Here is a 23,984-nt window from a genome sequence, read left to right as displayed (position 1 = left end):
GAGCCACTGGGTTCAAGAGCAATTAGGGATGGTTAGCAAGTGCTGGCCTTACCAGTGACACTCACATCCATGAAAGACTAAAGAAAATTAAAGGCCCTGGAGCTGCTCATGATATTCCTACAGACAGATCATTGACAAGAACTGGAAATCCTGGTGGATATTCAGTAACTCCTGAAAGAGGTGTAGAAATAACTGGAAACAATCAGTAGGTCACTGAGGCAACGACCACTCCTGCTTCACCACTGATGCCAAATGCCAACATTCACTGGGCGGATTTGAGGAAAAGAATTTTCACCCAGAGGATGGTGAGGGTCTGGAAAGTGCTGCCTGGGAGGGTAGTTGAGGCAGGAAACCTCACAACCTTTCAAAAAGAAAGGACTTGGATGAACGTTTGAAGCATTCGAGGCTATCGCATAGTGCGGGAAAGCTGAACTAGTGTCAATTTGGTGCAGCTGGGCTGGGCTGAAAGGCCTCTTCTGCATTGTATGTTTCTACGATTCTATATTTGCCGACCTCCCTCCCTCTCTCAAGCTGCACTTACTCACCCTCTCTCAAACCAGTCCTGGCCTACAGGCCACTTTTTGCTCTTCACCTCATCCAGCACTTGAGCAGAAAGCTTTCTTCTCTCGCAAGCTTCAACAACCGACGTTAATTGGACTGGAACATTCAGCCCACATCCCCCTGCTCAGCTGCTGTAAAATCTGCTGGTATTTCTAGCATTTTCTGTTCTTATTCCAGCTTCCCAGTATTCCTGTGAGCATAACCACACAATGATAGAATCCCAACAGTGTGGAGGTAGGCTATTTGGCCCATCGAGCTCACACCAACCCTCTGAGGAGCTTCTCACCCTATCCCTGTAGTCCTGCATTTCCCATGGCTTATCCACCTAACCAGCACATCTTTGGACTATGGGAGGAAACCCACACAGATACGTGGAGAATGTGCAGACTCCACACAGACTGTTGCCTGAGGCTGGAATCGAACCGGGGTCCCTGGTGCTGTGAGGCAGCAATGTTAAGCCACTGTGCCGTCCGGGTCAGGTCAGAGAACACTGCGCCTACTGCTGCCCATCTGACTAGATGTGAAAGTACACACAGACATGGGAAAGTCTAAGGTCTGCGATAAACAGAAAGCCGCCGCTGCCTGAGACACTGGTGTGCACTGTTGACTGTACAGTTCCTCTGAGTTGCTCAAAATACTAACAGAAACAGCAACTCAAAAGTAAAATACTATGGATGCTGGGAATTGGAAATAAAAGCAGCAAGTGATGGAAGTGCTCTGTGGAGAGAGATTAAAATGCTTCAATATTTCGGGCCAATGAACTTCCATTGGAACTGTCCTTGTGGAAGACTGTCGACCTGAAAATGTTAACTCAGTTTGTCGCCCTCCACAGCTGTTGCCTGACCTGTTGGGTGGTTGCCAGCATTATCTGTTTTCATTTTACATTTCCAGCATCCTGTAGTATTTTGCATTTTGCTGCAGTGTTTGATTTAGAAACATGTAGGAATGTTGGGCATGCTGCCTTAAGTTTAATTGGTGGCAGTGAACAGTGATTTGCTTTCCTCTGCATGTTTAAAAATCTTCCTTTGATGGGATCACACTTGGGGTGTGGTCAGGACAAGGTCACTCTCTGTATTGCAGCTACAGTGCTATTCTCCAACTAGAATCCCAAGCAGGCCATTCAGCCAACACTGACCATCTGAAGGGCATCCCACTCAGACCAATCCCCCTATTCTATAACCCTGCATTTCCCATGGCTAATCCACCCAGCCTGCACACTACAGGCAATGTAGCATGGCCAATCCACCCTAACCTGCACATTTCTGGACTGTGGGAGGAAACCAGAACAAACCCACACAAACAATTGCCCGATGTTGGAATCGAACCCAAGACCTTAGTGCTGTGAGGCAGTAGTGCTAGCCACTGTGCCACCCAAGGGCTATCCTCTGGCTGATGCCCCACAAGGTCTCATCCTTGTTTCTCTAATTCGTTTCTGCGAAGTGGGCATCGGCAGGTCAAGCCAGTTATTTATTGCCCATCCGTAATTTCCTTTGAGAAGGTGGCGTTGAGCTGCTTTCATGAATTGCTGCTTTCCACGGGAGGCAGCAGGTAGAGCTCCCACCCCCACCCCTCAACCCACCCACCCCCCGCCCTGTTATTTGGGAGGGAGTTCCAGGGTTTCGACCCAGCGACAGTGAGGGAGCAGGGATATATGTCGGGAAGGTGCGGTTTGGAGGCAAACTCGCAGGTAGTGCTGTGCCCGTGCATCTGCTGCCCCTTGTCTTTGCAGGTGGAGGAAGTGGCAGATTTGGGGGACAGTGTTGCAGAAGTCTTTGCGAGCCACTGTGGTCTGAGCTGACCCACTCTGTGTTGCCCCTTAGCCACCTCAACAACTTGTGTTCCAATGGTGCAGAGTAAAAGGGACTGGACACAGAGGCTATTGAATACACGAACATACAATGGAGGAGCAGGAGTAAGCCAGTTCTGAGGAAGGGTCACCGGACCCGAAATGTTAACTCTGCTTTTTCCTTCACAGATGCTGCCAGACCAGCTGAGCTTTTCCAGCAAATTTGTAAAGATTTGGATGTAGGAGTGGAAGGGTGGATTAGTAAGTTCGCGGACGATATGAAGGTGGGTCGCATTGTGGACAGTGCGGAGGGCTGTTCTAGGTTAAAAAGGGACACTGATAGGATGCAGCGCTGGGCTGAGAAGTGGCGGATGAAGTTTAACCCTGAAAAGTGTGAGGTGATTCAGTTTGGTAGGACAAACTTGAAAGCAGAATACAGGGTTAACGGAAAGATTCTTGGCAGTGTGGAGGAGCAGAGGGATCTCGGGGTTCATGTCCACAGTTCCCTGAGAGTTGCCTCCCAGGTGGATAGAGTTGTTAAGAAGGCGTATGGTGTGTTAGCTTTCATTAATAGAGGGATTGAGTTCAAGAGCCGTGAAGTTATGCTCCAGCTATACAAAAGCCTGGTTCGGCCACATCTGGAGTATTGTGTCCAGTTCTGGTCGCCTCGTTACAGGAAAGATATGGAAGTGTTGGAAAAGGTGCAGAGGAGATTTACCAGGATGTTGCCTGGAATGGAGGGAAGGTCTTATGAGGAAAGGTTGAGAGAGCTAGGGCTTTTCTCTTTAGAATGACAAAGGATGAGAGATGACTTGATAGAGGTGTACAAAATGATCAGCGGTATAGATAGAGTGGATAGCCAGAGACTTTTTCCTAGTAGCTAGGTGGAGGTAGCTATTACAAGGGGGCATATTGGATGATAGTATAAGGTAGGGGTGGAGGTTAGATAGACCTTAGGATTAGGGTAAATGTTCGGCACAACATCGTGGGCCGAACTGTGCTGTACTGTTCTATGTTCTGTGTTCTATTTGTTTTTGCAGGACACTCGGTCCTTTGACACTGCTCCAATGTTCCATAATGTCATGTTTGTCCTGATTACTCCACATTCCGCCTACAATGATAGCCTTTACTAGTTAATGATAGTCAAGAATCTATCAAACCCTAACTCTTTTTACTTCTCTCTTAAAAATATTCAAAAGCTGTGTTTCCACTGCCCCTTGAGGAAAAGCAGTCATGACCTTTCAGATCTAGTCATCTTTCTTGACCAGTCATTGATCCTCATTAAAGTTGACTTATTTCTTTTCAGATTTTGCAACGAGAACGCTGCTTGTTCGCTACCCATGTTTTGGTCCAGCTGGAGCCCATGGACTAGATGTAGTTCTGACTGTGGAGGAGGCATGCACGCGAGACAGAGAAGCTGTGAAAATGGCAATAACTGCCCAGGTTGTAATGTGGTACGTGTAAATGTCGGAAGACAGTGGAAAGCAACTCATCTGTCAGAGTGTAAATTACCCCCACACACTCTCAGTTTCCTCTGGTGCCTAAATTCCAACCTGTTGCACATGGGAGTTCACAACCAGACAGAGAACTCAGAGTCCAGAATACTTACCAAGGAGATAGACCACGAGAAAAGAAAGAAAGCCTTCATTTAGACATTTCTTGTGACATTACCAAGCTCTTTATGATTGATTGATTGATTGGTTTTGTGATTGATTGATTGTCACGTTTACCAAAATACAGTGAAGAGTTTTGTTTATGAGCGGTACAGCCAGATCATAGTAAGCAAAGGATGTATAGATCAAAAAGACATAGAGGCGTACAGGTTACATTGGAGTTCCATTATTTGAGGCTACAGCCCATTCAACAGTCTAATAACAGCCAGAAAGAAGCTGTTCCTGAACCTGCTTGTGCGTGTGTTTAGGCTTCTGTATCTTCTGCCCGACAGAAGAGGTTGTAGGAGACCATTACCGAGGAGCAATGGGTCTTTGAAGATGTTGGCTGCCTTTCTGTGGCAGTGAGCCATGTAAATAGAGTCCATGGATGGAAGGTTGACTTCTGTGATGGTCTGGGCTGTGCACACCCACTTCTGTAGTTTCTTACGGTCCTGGGCAGAGCAGTTGCTATACCAGACCGTTATGCACCCGGACAGTATGCTTTCAGTGGGGCATCCGTAGAAGGTGGTGAGGGACCTTATGGACATGCCAAATTTCCTGAGCTGCCTGAGGAAGAAGAGGCGTTGTTGTGCCTTCTTGGCTGTTATATTTACATGGGAAGTCCTGGACAGGTTGTCAGTTATCGTCACTCTGAGGAACTTGACGCTCTTCACTCTCTCAACCTCAGTTCCATTGATGTAGATGTGGCATGTTCTCCTCCTTTCTTTATGAAGTTGATGATCAGTTCTTTAGTTTTGCTGACGTTGAGAGACAGATTGTTTTCATTGCACCACGTCACGAAGCTCTCTATTTCCCTGCTGTAGTTTAACTCATTGTTGTCAGATATCAGTCCCACTATGGTGGTGTCGTCAGCGAACTTGTATTTGGCATTCATTCGGAATTTGACAACACAGTTGTAGGTGTACAGGGAGTACGTTGGGTCCTGAGGACACATCCTTGGGGGGCTCCAGTGTTGAGTGTTATTGTGGAGGAGGTGCAGTTCCCTATCCTCACTGATTGTGGCCTGTGGGTCAGAAAACTGAGGATCCAGTTGCAGAGGGAGGAGCTCAGACCAGGGTCATGCAGTTTTGAGATCGTCTGGAGGGGATAATGGTGTTGCAGGTGGAGCTGTAGTCAATGAGCGGGAGTCTGACATCGGTTTCTTTGATGTCCCGACGTTCCAGGGATAAGTGCAGGGTTAGGGATATGGCATCCTCTGTGGATCTGTTATGTCGGTAGGCAAACTGTAGGGGATCAGGGCAGGCTGAGAGACTGGAGTTGGTGTGGGCCATGACCAGCCTCTCGAAGCGCTTCATGATTATTGAGGTCAAAGGCCACTGGATACTAGTCATTAAGGCACATTGCATGTGCTTTCTTGGGTACAGGGATGATGGTGGTCTTCTTGAAGCAGGTAGAGACTTCAGCTTGTAGTAGAGAGAGGTTGAAGCAATGTAATTTGGAAATTAGTCACTGTTGGGTAATGAACTCAGTGTGTAATCTGGTTTGTGTATCGGTCTGGGAGATGTAAAAGAATTAAATCACTTCTTTACCCACTGGGGGCACAGATTTAAGTTCGTTGGTAAAATGTTTAGAGGGAACATGAGGACAATCTTTTTGAGCCAGCTTGTCGTCGGGTTCTGGAATTTACTGCCCAGTTCGGTACTGGAAGCAGAAATCCTCGACTCCATTGCAATAAACATGGATCGACACCTGAAGTGTTACAAGGCTGCAGGCCAGATGCTGGAAAGTGGGATTATAAGTCAGATACCTTAGAGACTTTTAAGCGGCTCTTGGATAGGCACATGGAGGATAGTAAAATGTAGGGTGTGCAGTGTAGATTGATCTTTGTATGATAATAGGTCGGCACAACACCATGGGCCGAAGGGCCTGTACTGTGCTGTTCTGTTCTATGTTCTATGTTCTATAATGGACGGCTAGTTTATTCAGCTGCACAGACACAATGGGCCGAATGGCCACTTCCTGTGCTGCAACTTTTCTATAGTTCTGCAGTCTCTTTTTTTCTCTCTCTTTCTCTTCACCTCATCCTCTTTCTGTCTTTCTTTATGCAAACTTCTGGGCATAATCTTGTTCGTAAGCTTTAATGAACCCGAGAAGTTTGTTCACAGGAGGAAGCAGTTCTTCTGTCAACACTTTCGGTTCTCGATTGCTTTCCTTGGATGGCGTTCTGGCTGAGTGATGCTTCACCTCTCAGCTGAGAGTTCTATGTGTTGCTTGCCCATTCCCAAATGGATTGTAACAGATATATGGAGCTCTGCAACACTTGCTAAGCAGCAAACACAGCCCCCCGTGTCTAGTGATGTCTTGTGCTAAGCCAAAGTTGAAAGTCTCAGGTTAGAAGTCCCTGCCTCTCTTCAATGAAAGTGAAAATGATACAAATTGAGAAGGAAATCAGAGAGAGAGGTCAGTTTGCAAGCCCATGGAGGTATTTCTATATTAAATCCACACATCTGCTCTGGGAAATCTTTACTATGTTCTGAAAAAAAGAAACAGAAATAAACTGGAGATCCTGGAAGACTTCCAAATGCATCAATTGTCAAAATGCGCAGGGTTGGTTAGCAAAGATTTCTGAGTGGAGACAATTTGATTCAAAAGGGAATTTTTTTTTAGGGACATTATTGCCTTAATCTTTTGTAAATTTGTTTTGACTTTTACTCCTTAAGGAGGCTGGAATGTGTTTGCATACAAATCACCTATAAGCAGACTTAGAAAAACAATCCTGCTTGTGAATCCGTATTCTAAAAGATATACAGTCCAACACAGAACAATTTAAAATTGGAAACAAATATGCATTGGGGGAAGGGATGGTAGCAAGCCACGAAGTATGTTTTCTTCAATGTCAATTTAAGATCTAAATCTTATTAATAAGTCTTGTGTCTGCATGTGCTTTGTGTTTACATAATTTAACCTCTAGTTCTCTGAGTTTCTTAAACTCCTGTCAACTTTTTCCCATAATAATTTCTGTGCCCACATTTACAACGGGGTTCATAGGATCCCTGCAGTGTGGAAATAGGCCCTTCGGCCCAACAAGTCCACACCGACCCTTGGAGCATCCACCCAGACCCATCCCCCTAACTTACATATTTCTGAACACTACGGGCAAATTAGCATGGCCAATCCACCTAGCCTGCACATCTTTGGACTGTGGAAGGAAACCGGAGCACCCAGAGGAAACCTGGAAAAGGTGCAGAGGGGTTTACCAGGATGTTGCCTGGAATGGAGGGAAGTTCTTACGAGGAAAGGTTGAGAGAGCTAGGGCTTTTCTCTTTAGGACGACAAAGGATGAGAGGTGACTTGATAGAGGTGTACAAAATGATCAGCGGTATAGATAGAGTGGACAGCCAGAGACTTTTTCCTAGGTGGAGGTAGCTATTACGAGGGGGCATAGTTTTAAAGTGAGTGGAGGTAGATATAGGAGAGACGTCAGAAGGAGTATCTTTACTCAGAGAGTGGTTGGGGCGTTGAATGCATTGCCGGAGAGGGCAGTGGAGTCGGCCTCATTAGGGGCATTTCAGTGGCTATTAAATAGGGATATGGATGATTGTATAAGGTAGGGGTGGATTTTAGATAGACTTTAGGATTAGGGTAAAAGTTCGGCACAACATCATGGGCCGAAGGGCCTGTACTGTGCTGTACAGTTCTATGTTCTATGTTCTAAACCCATGCAGACACAGGGAGAATGTGCAAACTCCACACAGACAGTCGCCCGAGGGTGGAATCAAACGCAGGTCCCTGGTGCTGTGAGGCAGCAGTGCTAACCACTGAGCCATTTGAGTTATCTGAGTGAATCCTTCAGTCCCTGCGTACTCACAATCTGCTTAAGTTGCTTAGAATCGTAGGACCAAACAGTACAGACTGCCAAAAATACACTACAACCTATGCTGATTCCACTTACCTGCACTAGGCTCATAGCCTTGAATGCTATAACACTTCAAGTTCTCATCCAAGTACTTTTTAAACATGGCAAATGATGGAATTTGAATTTTAAAAAATCTGGAATGAAGAGTCTAATGATGATCTTGAAACTTTCGTTGATTGTTGGAAAAACCCACCTGGCTCGCTAATGTCCTGTGGGGAAGGAAACTGCCATCCTTACCTGGTCTGGCCTACATGTGACTTCAGACCCACAACAATGTGGTTGGCTCTTAACTGCCCTCTGGGCAATTAGGTTCAACTATCCTCCCAGGCTCTGAAAATGTTGCACTCGGTATGTGAAAAATCTAATGCTCTAAGTCAAGATTAAATCAGAATTTATAATTGACTTATTTCACCATAAGTTCTTATGCTTATCCAATGACTTGTCTTTTGAGGCTTCTAATGCCTTCTTTATTCATATTTGAAGGCCTCTTCCAGGGCTTAGAGCTGGTGTTTTTTTTATTAACGGCTGCACATTGGTGAGATAAATTTTGATTGTAGTTACTGGAACTTGTGTACTGCTGAAAAAGACGTGCTATTGTAACTGTTTGTCTTAAATTAATCAGGACAAGAGTACCATGTTTCAAAGGAAGAAACAATTTATACTACCTGAGAAAAGATTGATTGGCAAGTCAACTGTGATTGGTTGAGGTGGTGCCATGGAGAATGCACCAGGGAACTATTGGCTCCCATTCATTTGTAATAAAAATGTAATGTCTTAACATGTTCCTTTTCTCTGCGAATGACAGGAATCTCCATAGTTTTTAGCAAGCATAAGTGAGTCACCTTAATTTTGAATGCGCAGTTTGTGTCTAATTTCTCTGAAGATGTCAATATAATTCAGCCAGCTATATAGATGAACTGATCTTGTAGTCCCCTCCACATTGTTCAGTTGTTTTGTACATCCTGTTATTTCATATGTAAACTATTTGTCAGTTTGTTTGACAAAACAGTCTAATGGAGGGAGGGACTATAGGTGATAAACTAGAATGTTACCAGGCAGAAGCAATGTCATGCTGTGTAGACACTAGAGAAGCTAGCATTGTTCATTTTAGATCTGAGAATGTCAAGGGGAGATTTAATTGTGGACTTCCAAATTATGAAGGGTTTCACTAGAGTAAATGGAGAGAACCGCTTTTACATGAGTCAGTAACTAGAGGACACAGATTTAAAGTTAGCAAACTTTCCTGAAATATGCAATATTATAAGGAGACAATAGCCTAGTGGTATTATTGCTAGACTATAATTCCAGAGACCCGGGTAATGTTTTGGGGACCAGGGTTCAAATCATGCCATGGTAATTTGAGTTCAATTAAAGGAAAAACCCTGGAATTAAGAGCCTAATGATTAATGTTGTTAATTTACAGGAAAAACCCATCTGGTTCTTTAGGGAGGGAAAATGTTGTCCTTACCTAGTTTGGCTTCCATGTAACTCCAGACCCACAGTAATGTGGTTGACTTTTAACCACCTTCTAGGCAGTGAGGGATAGGAAATAAATGATGGCCTAGCCAGCGATGCCTACATCCTGTAAATGAATAAAAGAAATTCTGAGAGGGCTTGATAAGATAGAAATTGACAAGATGTTTCCACAAGTGGGGGAATCTCAAACTTAGGGGACTTCATTACAGAATAAGGGGACACTCATTTAAAACTGAGATGGATGGAATTTCTTCTCTTAGAAGGTAGTAAGTACCTGGGAAGAGGGTTTTGAGCATAAGAGGGGTAATGACTCTCATTTGACTCTCACACTTTAAGTTGTCTAGTGCCTTGATCAGGCACCAAATGCCTTTGATGGGGTGTCTACTAGACCCCATGAACTGTATCCAAGTCTGTGTAAATGTTGGGAAGTGTGTCAAGGACAGTGGTTCCTTAGAATTTGGCTCTTGTTGCATGGTCTGGCCTTCGTGTGACTCCAGACCTAAAGTGATGCAGTTGACTTTTTTTTATTCATTTGTGGGATGTGGGTGTCGCTGGCTGGCCAGCATTTCTTGCCCATCCATAGATGCCCTCTTGACTCTTAACTGCCCTCTAGACAATCAGCGATGGGCAATAAATGCTGCTGTACCCAGTGATGTTCATATCCCATGAATAAACAACATATAGAGTCATAGATCACGAAAACCGACCCTTTGGTCCAACCAGTCCATGCCGAACTTAATACCCAGACTAACTAGTCCTCCCTGCCTGCTCCTGGCCCATATCTGTCCAAATATTTCCTGTTCTTGTACTTATCTAAGTGTGTTTTTAAACATTGTAACTGTGCCCACATCCATCACTTTCTCAGCAAATTCATGCATTAGCCATGGTAAATGGGGTTACAAGTATAGGGTGTGGGTTGGGTCTGGGTGGGATGCTCATCGGAGGGTCAGTGCGGACTCGACAGGCCAAATGGCCTCTGTTCGCACTGTAAGGGTTCTATGATTCTAGTTTGAGTGTGTTCAGACCTGAAGGCCCGTGAGAAGCAGCCCAATCTCTACATTCTCTGAGGCTCTTTCTGCTCGAGAAAGACAAAAAGAATGAGGGCGTAGATATCAAGTGACATGCAGCCGAAGTAAGGGCACTGTGAGAATAAACTTTCTCACACAGTGAGTTGTTGGGGTATGGAAAGCACTGACTGGAGATGTGGCAGAGGCAGATTCAGTTGAGAGGGGCATTGGATGGTTATTTGGATAGAAACGGTGTGCAGGAACATGGGGAAAAGGCAGGAAATTGGCATTGGGTAATTGAGCTGATGCAGGCATGATGGGCCAAATGGCCTCCTTCTGCACCAAAACAATTCTGTGATTCTTCTGTTAGCTGTGGGTTCGTAGAAAAACACTTACCTCGGATATTTTTAAAGTCGCACAGGGGGATTTTACTGCTCGGAGGCTTGTGCAGTTGGTTCAAGGAAGGCCGTCCCATGCTGTGGGCTAGGGTCAGCTAAGTGTCAGTTTTTCTGAATTCTTCACCAGGGCCTGTGAAGCACATCTGTTCAATATTCGCCTTTAATTGAGTTGTTATTTTTTCATAAAATATAACCCGTGTCGAATGGTTCGGTCTCTGACCAGGATGCAATGTTTCCAATCTGCTTTATGGGTGTCTCCAAATGCCTCACTGATTGTAATTGAAAGCACATTTCACACCTTCTAATCAAGCTTATGTTTTTTCTTTATCCATTTCATATGCTTAGGACTGCTAGCATTCAAAGGAGAAGGACTTTCTTTTCCCCTTCATTATGAAAGGTTTTCAAAATAATAATTATGAAGAGTGTTTCCTTCCTGAGGAGAAGCTGAAACTTTAGTCCTCCATGTTTTGGAATTTCCTAGGGACAGCAGAAACTTGAAAAAGCTTTTCCTCACACAAAAGGGTATTGGGAACCTGGAACCTTCTCCTGCAGAAAGAGGGTCTAGGCCCGAAACATCAGCCTTCCTGCTCCTCTGATGCTGCTTGGCCTGCTGTGCTCATCCAGCTCTACACCTTGTTATCTGAGGTTCAGGGAAGGTTGTGTTTTTCAAGGCTGTGTCGGTAGATTTTGAGCTATCAAGGAGTATGGGATCTATATGATCATACGTACACATGAACGTATGTATAGGAGCAGGAGTAGACCATTCAGCCCATCAAGGCTGATCTGCCATTCAATAAGATCATGGCTACTCTTCATATTTTGAATTCCACATTTTCATCCACCAATGTTTGATTCCTTTGCCTCTCAAAAAGCTAGCTACCTCTGCCTTAAAAATATTCAAAGGCCCTGCATTCAGGGCCTTCTCAGGCAGAGAGTTAAGCTGTCTTCCACCATGAGCTTGAATCCATGTACAACTGCGAGGTCATATCTTAACTCCCATCAATTCATCTTCACCCAACACCCTCGTCCTTCATGATCTACAATGATTCCAAGATTGGCGTCATCTCAATTTTAAAATTATCATCCTAGATTTCAAGTCGCTCCATGGTCTCACCCTTATCCCTATCTCCATGACCCATTCCAGCCCCCACCCCACCAACCTGCTAAAAGCTCTGCACTATGGGGAAGTGGTGATGTAGTGACAGTGTCACTAGTCTAGTAATCCAGAACCCTCGACTCATGTTCTCGAAGCATGGGTTTGTATACCACCATGACAGATGATAAAATCTGGGTTCAGTAAATATCTGGAATTAAAACCTAATTGCAACCGTGTAACCAAACTGTTGATTGTGATAAAAACCCACCCAGTCCTCAAAGTGGTTAACTCTTAACTGCCCTCTCGCTAACAATACTCACAGCCTATGAACGAATTTTAAAAAAGTCATGGCTTCTTGTGTAGGCCCAGTATCCAACACCACACTGTTGGCAGCTGTTCCATCAACTCTCTAGGCACTAAACTCTGAAATTACTCCCTCCCACCTCCTGCAAACCTCTCCATTTCGCACTCTTCATTTAAGGTAGAGATTAACTCCTGCCTCGTCAACAAAGCTTTGCCTCAACTCCCTTACTACCCGGTCCCACGGCTCAGTGTCACGTTGTTGGATGGGTTTGATGTCTGTCCATCTCTTTTAATAGATCAGCTTCTGAGACGTTATGTTCGATGTGGTGCAACAAGTGCCAAGGAATGCCAGGTAGAGTTGGAGAAATTTCAGGAGGTTTGGTCAAATGGGCTTCCTACTTCCAAACAACACCCCCTTCCCTCACCAAGCCACCAACACTGACACTGACATGTCCATCCTAACCAGGCACCGGCCATGCTAGGTCTGATGGGAAAGTCAACAAAGACTTTCTCACTGGATTGGATGACTCCTGACTCTTGGGCAAACAGACATTTGCACCTATTTTTATAAATATTGATCATGATGAAAAACAGAACCACCATCTTGTCAAGGGCAACTAGAAACAAGGCAACAAAAACTGGCCAGCCAGCGTCACCCTTGTCACACAAGTAAATTAAAAAAAATTGTTCATGCTTCCATGATTGACCCCCTTGACTTTATGCTCATTGCTGTGCCCTGGATATTTAATCCCTTATTCTTTGAGACACCAGGGTCAACCTGGACAGCTCGCAACCCTGATGAAGACTGATAACCATCAAATCCCTGAAGATGACGAGAGGGCTTAGGTTTAAGTTGATAGGGGAAAAATTTAAAAGGGACCCATGAGACAACTTTTTCACACAGAAGGTTTTTCCTTTATTCATTCACGGGATGAGGACGTCGCTGGCTAGGCAGTATTTATTGCCCATCCCTAATTGCCCACAGGGCAGTTAAGAGTAAACCACATTGCTGTGGTCTGGAGTCACATGTAGGCCAGACCAGGTAAGGGTGGCAGTTTCCTTCCCTAAAGGACATTAGTGAACCAGATGGGTTTTTCTGACAATCAACAATGGATTCACGGTCATCATTAGACTCTTAATTCCAGATATTTATTGAATTCAAATTCCATCATCTGCCGTGGCGGGATTCAAACCTGGGTTCCCAGCATGTTATCTGGGTCCCCAGAACATTATCTGGGTCTCTGGATTAACAGTCCAGTGATAATGCCACTAGGCCATCATCTCCCCTACCACACAGAGGGTGATGCGTGTACAAAATGAGCTGCCAGAGAAATTGGTGGAGGCTGGTACGATTACAACATTTAAAAGGCAGCTGAATGGGTATGTGAATAGGAAGGGTTTAGAGGGATATGGGCCAAGTGCTGGCAAATGGGACGAGATTAATTTAGGATATCTGGTCGGCATGGATGAGTTGGACTGAAGGGTCTGTTCTGTACATCTCTATGACTCTATGATACCAGGAGACAGAACTAGAGTCTCACGGCCACCCTGAGATGATGGTGGAGATAAATTCATGGTGGCATTTAATATGGATTAAAAAGAAAAATATTTACAGGGAGAACGCTGCACAGAACCCTGGGTAGGTCACAGCTGAAATATTGTGTACATTTCTGGTCACCACACTATAGGAAGGTTGTGATTGCACTAGAGAGGGTGCAGTCACCCAGATGTTACCTGGAATGGAGCATTTCAGTTAGGAAGAGAAGCTGGATAAGCTCAGCTTGTTTCCTTTAGAGCAGAAAAGGTTGACGGGGCCCTGATAGAGGTGTATAGGATTATGAGGGACGTGGACTGGATGAACTGAAAGCAGCTGTTTCCCTTAATCAAAAGGTCAATAAGAAGGGGGCATAATTTTAAAGTGAAAGGCAGGAGGTTTAGAGGGGATTTGAGGAAAAAAAAAACCTTTTCCACTCAGAGGATTGTGGGGTGTCTGAAATGCTCTGTTTGGGAGAGCAGTTGAGGCAGGTAACATCACAACCTTTAAAAAGTACTTGGATGAACACTTAAAGTATCATAACATTCAAGGCAATGGGCCTAGTGTGGGAAAGTGGGACTAGTGCTGATAATAATATGTTTTAGGTAGTACAGACTTGATGGGTTGAATTCTGTGGACTATAATTCTGTGAATGGTATGATACAGATAACTCTAAGAGACCGCACAGGCAGAATGGTCTGACCCTTTAACTGCTGTATGCAGCACATGGCTAAGATTTTGCGCACGCTGCCAGTTGGGACAGTAAACGTGGCTTCATTAGTAACCTTCAAAGTACAGCACAGGAGAAAGGCCATTTGGCCCATTGAGTTATGCCAGGACCTAATCCAGTCAGTCCCATTTCCCAGCTTTAATTCCATTGCTCTGCAAGTTTATTTCCCATCCAGTTTCCTTTCGGAATTATCCATCAGCTCCGCTTCCAGCCCTCTCATGAGCTGCATGTTCCAGGTAATTGCTGCTGGCTTGGTGAAAAACCTTTTCCTCACATCCCCTCCTCCATCTCTTGGTTGAAACTTTAAATCTGGGCTCTTGTAGTACCAGCTAATGGGAACATCTTTGCTTTGTCTGCCTTATCTAAACCTGTTAAAACCTTGTACACCTCCATCAACTCTCCATTCAATCTTCACGTCTCCAAGGAGAGCAACCTATGCTTCTCCAACCTATGATCCAAGCTACAATCTCTCATCCCTGGAATAACCCTGATAATGTCCTCTGCATTCTCTCAACAACCCTCATATCCTGTCAATACTGTGTGGAGCTGGAGTAACACAGCAGGTCATACAGCATCAGAGGAGTAGGAAAGTCAGTTTCAGGCTTACACCCTTACATCGACTTTCCTGGTCCTCTGACGCTGCCTGACCTGCTGTGTTCCTCCAGCTCCATACTGTATCGACTCTGACTCCAGCATCGGCAGTTCTTGCTAACCCTCATATCCTTCCTTGATAGGCAATTGATAGTCAGGAACCAAAGATCGGCAGGAGAAACAGTAGCTGAACAATTGGCTACATTCAAAAAAAGGAAGTGATTCAGGCCCGGTCAAGGTATATTCCCTCAAAAGGCAAAGGTATTGTAAACAAATCCAGAGACAACAGTAAAAAGGATGGTAAAAGGAGGAGTAGGGTCAATTAGAGACTAAAATGGGGATTTACACATAGAAATGAAAACTTTGCATCTGTCTTTACCGAGAACATAGATAGTACCCAGGTTGACGAAGAAATTGTCAATAGACGGGTTCAAAATCAATAAGAAGGATGTATTGGATAACACTGACCATACGTAAAACTGACAAGAACTAGGACCAGGTGAGAAACATCCACTTGAGGTTGAAGGAAGTGAGAATGGAAATTGCAGAAACACTGTCAATGATCTTTTAAGACTTGCCTAATCCCAGGGAAGGAGCCGAAGGACTAGAGAATTATATGATGTGGAGGTGCCGGTGTTGGAATGGGGTGGACGAGGTCAGAATTCACACGACACCAGGTTACAGTCCAACAGATTTATTTGAAATCACAAGCTTTCGGAGCGCTGCTCCTTCACCTGATGAACAATTCAAATAATTTCAAATAAACCTGTTGGACCATAACCTGGTGTTGTGTGACATCTGACCTGGAAAATGATAAACATTTATACCTTATAGAGTATTATAGACTAGGTTGGATTGGGATATCTGGTTGGCATGGAAGAGTTGGACTGAAGGGTCTGTTTGTGTGCCAAATGACTCTATGATCTTTGTTCAATAAAACCATGTAAGGATACATCTAGCAACTACAGGTCAATCAGTTTGATTTCAGAGGTGGGGTAGCTTCTGGGAACAGTTCTTCAGAATTAATAGTCACATAGAAAAAATGTGGGTTGGTTTGGAAGAGCCAACATGGATGTCTTAAGAGAAAATTCTGTTGAACTAACATGCTAGAGGTTTTGAAGAGGTAACAGAGGGGGCTAATGAAATTAATGCTGATGTGTTGCATATGGACTTCCAAAAAGAACTTAATGCAGTTACACACAACAAACCTGTAGGAAACCTACAGCTCATGGAATTCAGGGGACAGTAACAGTGTGGATACAAGACCTGCTGAGCTTTTCCAGCAATTTCTGTTTTTGTTTCCGATTTCCAGTATCTGCATTTCTTTTTCAGTTTTTTACTTGTTAATCAATATTTTTTCAAGTTGGAGGAAGTTTAAAAGATTTGGAGTTCCCTAAGGATCAGTGTTTGGGACCTTTGTTTTTCCTGATGTGCATTATTGATGTAGATTTCAACGTGCAAGGAACAGTTTCAACGTTTGCAGCTGATTGTAAGCTGTGAGAGGGACAGTGCAGATTTTCAAAAGGATATAGACAAGTTGGTGGAGTGAGTAGATAGGTGGAGGATGAAATTCGGTGAAGAGAAGTGTGAGGTGTTTCATTTTGGTAGAAAGCACATGGAGAGTACAAAATAAGGGATACAATTTTAGGGAGACAGCAAGAACTGCAGATGCTGGGGTCAGAGACAACACAATGTGGAGCTGGAGGAACACAGCAGGCCAGGCAGCATCAGAGGAGCAGGAAAGTCGGGACACTTCTCCCGAAATGTGAACTTTCCTGCTCCTCTGATGTTGCCTGACCTGCTGTGTTCCTCCAGCTCCACATTGTGTTGTCTCTACAATTTTAAGGAGTTGCAGGAGCAGAAGGACTGGGTGTGTACGTGCATGAATCATTATAAGAGATAGGATCAGTGGAGGGAGCAATGAATAAAGCATGCAGTATCTTGGGTAGACTCTAATAGAGACATAGAATATAAAAGCAAGGAGGTGATGCCAACTTTGAAGAAGACACTTGTTAGATCTCACCTGATCTATGACTCTGTGACTATTGTGTACGATCCAGGGCACCACACTTTAGGAAGGACGTGAACGCATTGGAGAGACGACAGAAGAGGTTGACAATAATGTTTCCAGGGATGAGAAACTTCAGTTACAAAGATAGCTCAGAGAAGTTGGTACTGTCTTCCTCATGGAAGGCTCAGAGGAGATTTGATTGAGTTTCAAAATCACAAGGGGTCTGCACATAACATATGGGGGGAAACTGTTCCTTGTGGAAGGATGGTGAATGAGAGAGACAGAGCACAGCATGAAAGTGATTTACAAAAGAATCAAATGCAATATGTAAAGCAAGCTTTTTTTCTCACAGCGAGTTGTTCTGGAATGTGCTGTCTGGAAATTGTGGTGGAAGTAGGTTCAATCAAGACATTCAACAGCATATTAGATGACTTGCTTGAAGAGAAATAATATGCAGGATTATGGGCAGGACAATGGCACTATGTTCAATGTCATCATGCACATTTGGAGAGCCAGTGCAGACATGCTGGACCGAATATCTTCCTTCTACACTGTGTCAGTTCTTTGATTCTGTAGCTGGACTGCACTTCAAAAGGACTGGCACAAAGGCAATAAGCCAGAAACCCTCCACAGGGACTGTTCCACCATTGTACAATTCACTTCCTTCGAGACAAACCTGTGCTTTGTGCCACCAGAAACAGAATTTATCATTGTTGCCGTCGTGGTGTTGGCATGGAAGCAGAAGGTTCAAATCTTTGATGATTTACCAATACCCCATTGATCTCTCTCTCTCTCTCGCACTCTCTCTGTGTCCATCTCTCCACAGGAGCACAGGGCCTGTAATGTGGACTCCTGCCCAGAGGTACGCAGAAACACACCGTGGACGCCCTGGATGCCAGTCAACATCAGTCAGAATGGAGCCCGTCATGAACAGCGGTTCCGCTACACCTGCCGGGCACCACTGGCAGATCCACATGATCTACAACTCGGCAAAAAAAGGGTGGATAGCCGTTTCTGTCCGGCAGATGGCACCTCTGCTTGCACCACAGACAGTAAGTCAAGCGACTGGCAGAGTAACTGAGCTGTTAAAACAAATTCCTGGGCTAATACTCGGCGGGGTTGGGGCCAAGTGTTCGGAACCCACCGTGGCAAATGGTAAAATTTAAATTCAATAAAAATGAGAAATTAAATGCCGCTTGGGTTCACTGATGTCCTTTATGCCATCCATACTAGACAAGCAGTCTTGGAGAGTCAGTGCAGGTATGAAGGGCCGAACAGCCTCCTTCTGCACCGTACCAATGTTGTAACGCTGTAATCAGATTGCACTTTAGGAAGTGCTGGCATTCAATGTGACTCCAGACTCACCCCAATGTAGTTGACTCTTAATTGCCCTCTGAAATGGCCAAACAAGCCACTCAGTTCAAGGGCAAATAGGGATGGACAACTTATCCTGGACTTTCCAGTCATGCCCACATTCCCAAGAGCAACATAATATGTGGTGGTTGAATTAGTGATGGAGCAAATGATTAATTTCATTTTTTATGAATAAAAGGTAGTTATCATAGTCCTACTAGATCATAGAGCTGCTCTCCCATTAGAGAGAAGGGAAGAGAGAGAGAGAGATTTAACCTGAGGGTCACGATGCCTCAGGTGAGGGCTGAGGTTGGGAAGAAGAGCCCTTCATGATAATCACATGAGTGTAGGATTAGAACCCACACTGTTGGCAATGTCTAGCTAACCAAGCCCCATTAATTACTAGGGGCATTGCACTCAAGAGACGGGGTGGCTGAGAGGTTAGCTGCCTCACAGCACTAGGGACCAGCGTTCAATTCTACCCTCAGGTGTGTTACAGTTTCCTCCCACAGACCAAAGATGTGCAGGTTGGGAGGATTCACTGTGCTAAATTGCCCATAGCATCCAGGGATATGCAAGCTAGGTGGATTAGCTATGGGAAATGCAGGGAGACAGGGTAGGGATGGATGGGTGGATCTGGTTGGGATGGTCTTCAGAGGGTCGGTGTGGACTCAATGGGCTCAATTTTCTGAAGAAGGGTGTGGATCCGAAACGTCACCTTTCCTGCTCCTCTGATGCTGCTTGGCCTGCTGTGTTCATCCAGCTCTACACCTTGATATCACAAAAACTCAGCAGGTGGAATATAATATGGGAAAATGTGTGGTGATGCACTTTGGAAGGAAGGACAAAAGAGATGAATATTATTTAAATGGGGAAAGCTGCAGAATAGAAGGACTTGGGGGTCCTTCTAATAGAAGGACTAAGAAAAGATGTACTGACATTGGAGGCACTCCAGATAATGTTGACTAGGCCGATCCCAGGTATGGAGGGAACAAAAACAAAGTTGCTGGAGAAGCTCAGCAGGTCTGGCAGCATCTGTGAAGGGAAAAACAGACTTAACATTTCAGTTTTGAGGAAGGATCACCAGACCCGAAATGTTAACTCTGTTTTTCCCTTCACAGATGTTGCCAGACCTGCTGAGCTTTTCCAGCAACTTTGTTTTTGTTCCTGATTTACAGCATCCGCAGTTCTTTTGGTTTTTATTTACCAGGTATGGAGGGACTGTCTTATGAGGAGAGGTTGAGTAGGTTGAAGTTTAGAAGAATGAAAGGAGGCTTTATTGAAACAAATAAGATTCTGGAAGGTCGTGACAGGGTGGATGTGGAGAGCTTGTTATAATCTCAGAGTCGGGGTTGCCAAGGAAACTGTTATCTCCCTCAGGAGTTGGTGCATTTGTAGAAGTCTTTACGGAAGAGGGCCGTTGAGGCTGGGTCATAAATATATTCAAGGCTGAGATAGACATACTTTTAATCAGTAAAGGAATCAAAGGTTGTGGGGCAAAGGCAGGATAATAGAGTTGAGGATTATCAGATCAGCCGTGATTTAATTGAATGGCAGAGAAGACTCAATGGGCCAAATGGCCTACTTCTGCTCTTCTGTTTATGGAGAAGGCAGGAAAATGGCATTAAGTGAAATGCTCAATCACAGAGCCAGTGCGGATATGATGGGCTGAATGGCTTCCTGCTATATTGTAACAATTCTCTGAGCTTTCTCCCTCGGTAACGTGACACACATCTTGTTACGTGACCCCTCTCTCTTGCCTCACGCAGCCCTCGTCGATGACCTTTTGAAGTTCGGCCGGCAGTCCCTCCGTAGGATTGATGGTGGCTGGTCCCCCTGGTTGCCATGGTCACCCTGTTCCCGTGAGTGTGAGATGGGTTTTCAGACCAGGAGACGGAGCTGCACCAATCCCGAGCCCAGAAACGGAGGCTTGCCCTGCACAGGAGCTGACATTCAGTATGAGGATTGCAACCAGCAGCCTTGCCCAGGTAACTGATCATGCAATTCGTGGGCAAAAGGTTGGCAAATGGAGTACAATTGGGGGGAAAACGTGAAGTTGTTCATCTCAGAAGGGAGAACAAAAGACCTGAAATAAGTGGGAAACAAAAACAGAAGTTGCTGGAAAAGCTTTGCAGGCATCTGTGAAGAGAAATCAGAGTTAACGTTTCGGGTCCAGTGACCCTTCTTCAGAACTGAAACGTTAACTCTGATTTCTCTTCACAGATGCTGCCAGACCTGCTGAGCTTTTCCAGTAACTTCTGTTTTTGTTTCTGATTTATACAGCATCTGCAGTTCTTTCGGTTCCTAATGCAAAGTGGATGCTTGTGCATGAAATGCAGAAAGCTAGCACACAGGTAATCAGGAACGCTTATGTAATGTTGGCCCTTATTTCGAGGGGATTAGAGTATAGGAGTACGAAAGTCTTACCTCAATTGTACAAGGTGCTGGGGAAGACTACATCTGGAGTACTGTGAGCAGTTTTGGTCCCCTTATTTAAGAAAAGGTATTATTTCATTGGAGACAGTTCAGAGAAGGTTCATTTGGATGATCCCTGGTATGGTGGGACTGTCTTATGAGCAAAGGTTAAATAGGTTGGGACTCTACTCCCTGGAGTTTAGACAAATGAGTGGTGATCTCATTGAAATGTATAGGATCCTTAAGGGGCTTGACAGGGTAAATGCATGAGAGAGTGTAGGACCAGAGGGCATAGTCTCAGAATAGAGGGCACTGATTTGAGACTGAGATGAGGAGGAATTTCTTCTCTCCGTGAGTTGAGAGTCTTTGGAACTCCTTGCCACCGAGAGCTGAGGAGGCAGAGACCATCTGTATATTTAAGGCTGAGATAGAGAGATTTTGATCAGTCGGGGAATCAAGAGTTATGGGGAAAGGGCAGAAAAGTGCAGGTGAGGAATGTCAGATCGACCATGATCCTGTTGAATGGCGGAGTAAACTCGAGGGGCTGAATGGCCTGCACCTGTTCCTATTTCCATTGGCGTCATGGTCTTATTGTCTCGGGAGTAAGAATTATAAGTTTTGCAATTGACACCAAGTGGAAGACTGTAATTAGTATTGGAGAAGAATGCCAAAAAAATACTGCTTAATAAGCTTGAAAAAGAGGCTTAAAATTGACAAATTACTTTCAATGTTAAATGTAAGGTGGGAGAGCTCTTGTGGTGTAGTGATAGTGTTCCACCCTCTAATCCAGGAGGCTTGGTTCAAGTCTCAACTGCTCCAGCAGCGTGTCTTACCAGCTTTGAACTGATTGATTAGAAACATATTTGAAGTGTAAGGTGGTGTGTTTTGACAAGGAGAATAAGGAGACCACACAATCCTTAGAAAATTAGAATCTTATTGAGATGGAGAAGCAGTGATCTGGACTATAACTACAGTACAATCTGGGAGTTATTAAAAGTAGTGGAACAGTAAACAAAACACAGAGGTGATTTCTAGAGAGATAGATTTGAAACCTTGAACCACTGGAGCCATATCTGGTGGGAAACATGACAGCAAATTGATGCACAGGAAACTCCCACAAATAATAAATGACCCAATAATGTATTTCTTTTTGGCATTATGGTTTGAAGAATAAATAATGGCCAGCCTACCCTCCAGCAACGTAGCACTCCCTCACCACTGACCCTTTGACAGTGTGGCATTTCCTCAGTAGTGAACTTCGAATAGTGCTGCGCTCCCTCGGTACTGACCCTCCGACAGTGCAGCGCTCCCTCAGTACTGACCCTCTGACAGTGCGGCACTCCCTCGGTACTGACCCTCTGACAGTGCAGCACTCCCTCAGTACTGACCGTCTGACAGTGCAGCGTGCCCTCAGTACTGACCCTCTGACGGTGCAGCGCTCCCTCAGTACTGACCCTCTGACAGTGCAGCCTTCCTTCGGTACTGACCCTCTGACAGTGCGGCACTCCCTCAGTACTGACCCTCCGACAGTGCAGCCTTCCCTCGGTACTGACCCTCTGACAGTGCGGCACTCCCTCAGTACTGACCCTCTGACAGTGCAGCACTCCCTCGGTACTGACCCTCTGACAGTGCGGCACTCCCTCAGCACTGACACTCTGACGGTGCAGCCTTCCCTCAGTACTGACCCTCTGACAGTACAGCACTCCCTCAGTACTTACCCTCTGACAGTACAGCCTTCCCTCAGTACTGACCCTCCGACAGTGCAGCCTTCCATCGGTACTGACCCTCTGACAGTGCGGCACTCCCTCAGTACTGACCCTCTGACGGTGCAGCGCTCCCTCAGTACTGACCCTCCGACAGTGCTGCGCTCCCTCAGTACTGACCCTCTGACGGTGCAGCGCTCCCTCAGTACTGACCCTCCGACAGTGCGGCACTCCCTCAGTACTGACCCTCCGACAGTGCAGCCTTCCATCGGTACTGACCCTCTGACAGTGCGGCACTCCCTCAGTACTGACCCTCTGACAGTGCAGCACTCCCTCAGTACTGACCCTCCGACAGTGCGGCGCTCCCTCAGTACTGACCCTCTGACAGTGCAGCACTCCCTCAGTACTGACCCTCCGACAGTGCAGCACTCCCTCAGTACTGACCCTCCGACAGTGCAGCACTCCCTCAGTACTGACCCTCTGACAGCGCAGCACCCCCTCAATATTGACCCTGTGACAGTGCTGTGCCCCCTCAGTTCTGACCTTCAGACAGTGCCATGCCCCCTCAGTACCCCCATTCCTGCACTGGGATTGTCAGCCTAGATTTCCTGCTCAATTCTCTGGAGTGGGTCTTGCAGATCACCACCTTCTGAGTGAGTGAGCCAGGACTAAGCTGGAGGATTTACCGCTTGGCCTACCTTGACTAATTGTTAACTCTCATTCTCTGACCTGGCCATGTTTTCCAGTTAAGGGAGCGTGGTCCTGTTGGTCTCCCTGGTCCTCGTGCTCAGCGACTTGCGGAGGTGGACATTACCAACGTACACGGACCTGTACCAACCCAGTGCCAGCTAATGGCGGAGATATCTGCATTGGGCTGCACACAGAGGAGGCTCTCTGCAACACTCAGGCCTGTGAAGGTAGGCTGCACATTGAGCCTCATAGAGACAGAAGGTTGTGAGAATGCCGTTTCATCTGGTGATAGGTTTGATAGGCTCGTGATTTTGAAAATGTCTCTCAAATATTCTTTCGGTCCTTCTCCTGTTTGAGCAGAGTCATAAAAACGTCTTCAATCTATCCTCATAACTGAAGTTTGTTGTCCCCGGAATCATTCCTGCGCTCTCTCCAAAGCATTCACATCTTTTCTATAAAGTGGTACCCACAAGTGTACACAATACTTCCGCTAAGACCTAACAAGTATCTTACAGAAGTTCAACATCACCTCCTCTCACACTTGGTCTCTAGGTCCCTAGGAATAAAACCAGGTACAGCAGGCTGAGATAAAGGAAGCTGGTAAACACTTATTTTGTCTGTACCAGTGCAGTGGCCTTGCCCTTTACAATTCCATAAAAACAGGCAGGATTTCTCACATTGGGAGGAGTATCACAAAACCCACTGATCCAACTGAGTCACACACATTGATTTTGGAATAAGGAAGTTCATCACATTCTCAATGCAGCTCTGGCCATGGAAGGCTTGAAGGGAGATTGTGAA

General features: G+C 45.3%; 1 protein-coding gene across 1 annotated transcript in view; it reads left to right on the top strand.

Moving 5' to 3' along the window:
• Nucleotides 1–23,451, top strand: part of LOC109938442 (semaphorin-5B-like) — a 197,476-nt gene extending 174,025 nt beyond the window's left edge. Inside the window, exons 15-18 of the mRNA XM_048599262.1 lie at nucleotides 3,654–3,801; nucleotides 17,849–18,074; nucleotides 20,145–20,363; nucleotides 23,240–23,451. Coding sequence (XP_048455219.1) covers nucleotides 3,654–3,801; nucleotides 17,849–18,074; nucleotides 20,145–20,363; nucleotides 23,240–23,451 — 805 coding nt within the window. The remainder of the gene's footprint in view (nucleotides 1–3,653; nucleotides 3,802–17,848; nucleotides 18,075–20,144; nucleotides 20,364–23,239) is intronic.
• Nucleotides 23,452–23,984: the final 533 nt, after the last annotated feature.

Source organism: Rhincodon typus, chromosome 7 (genome assembly GCF_021869965.1).
Source record: "Rhincodon typus isolate 14 chromosome 7, sRhiTyp1.1, whole genome shotgun sequence".
Classification (NCBI taxonomy): domain Eukaryota; kingdom Metazoa; phylum Chordata; class Chondrichthyes; order Orectolobiformes; family Rhincodontidae; genus Rhincodon; species Rhincodon typus.
The sequence above is the reverse complement of the archived record's forward strand: the minus strand, read 5'-3'. Positions and strand labels throughout refer to the sequence as shown.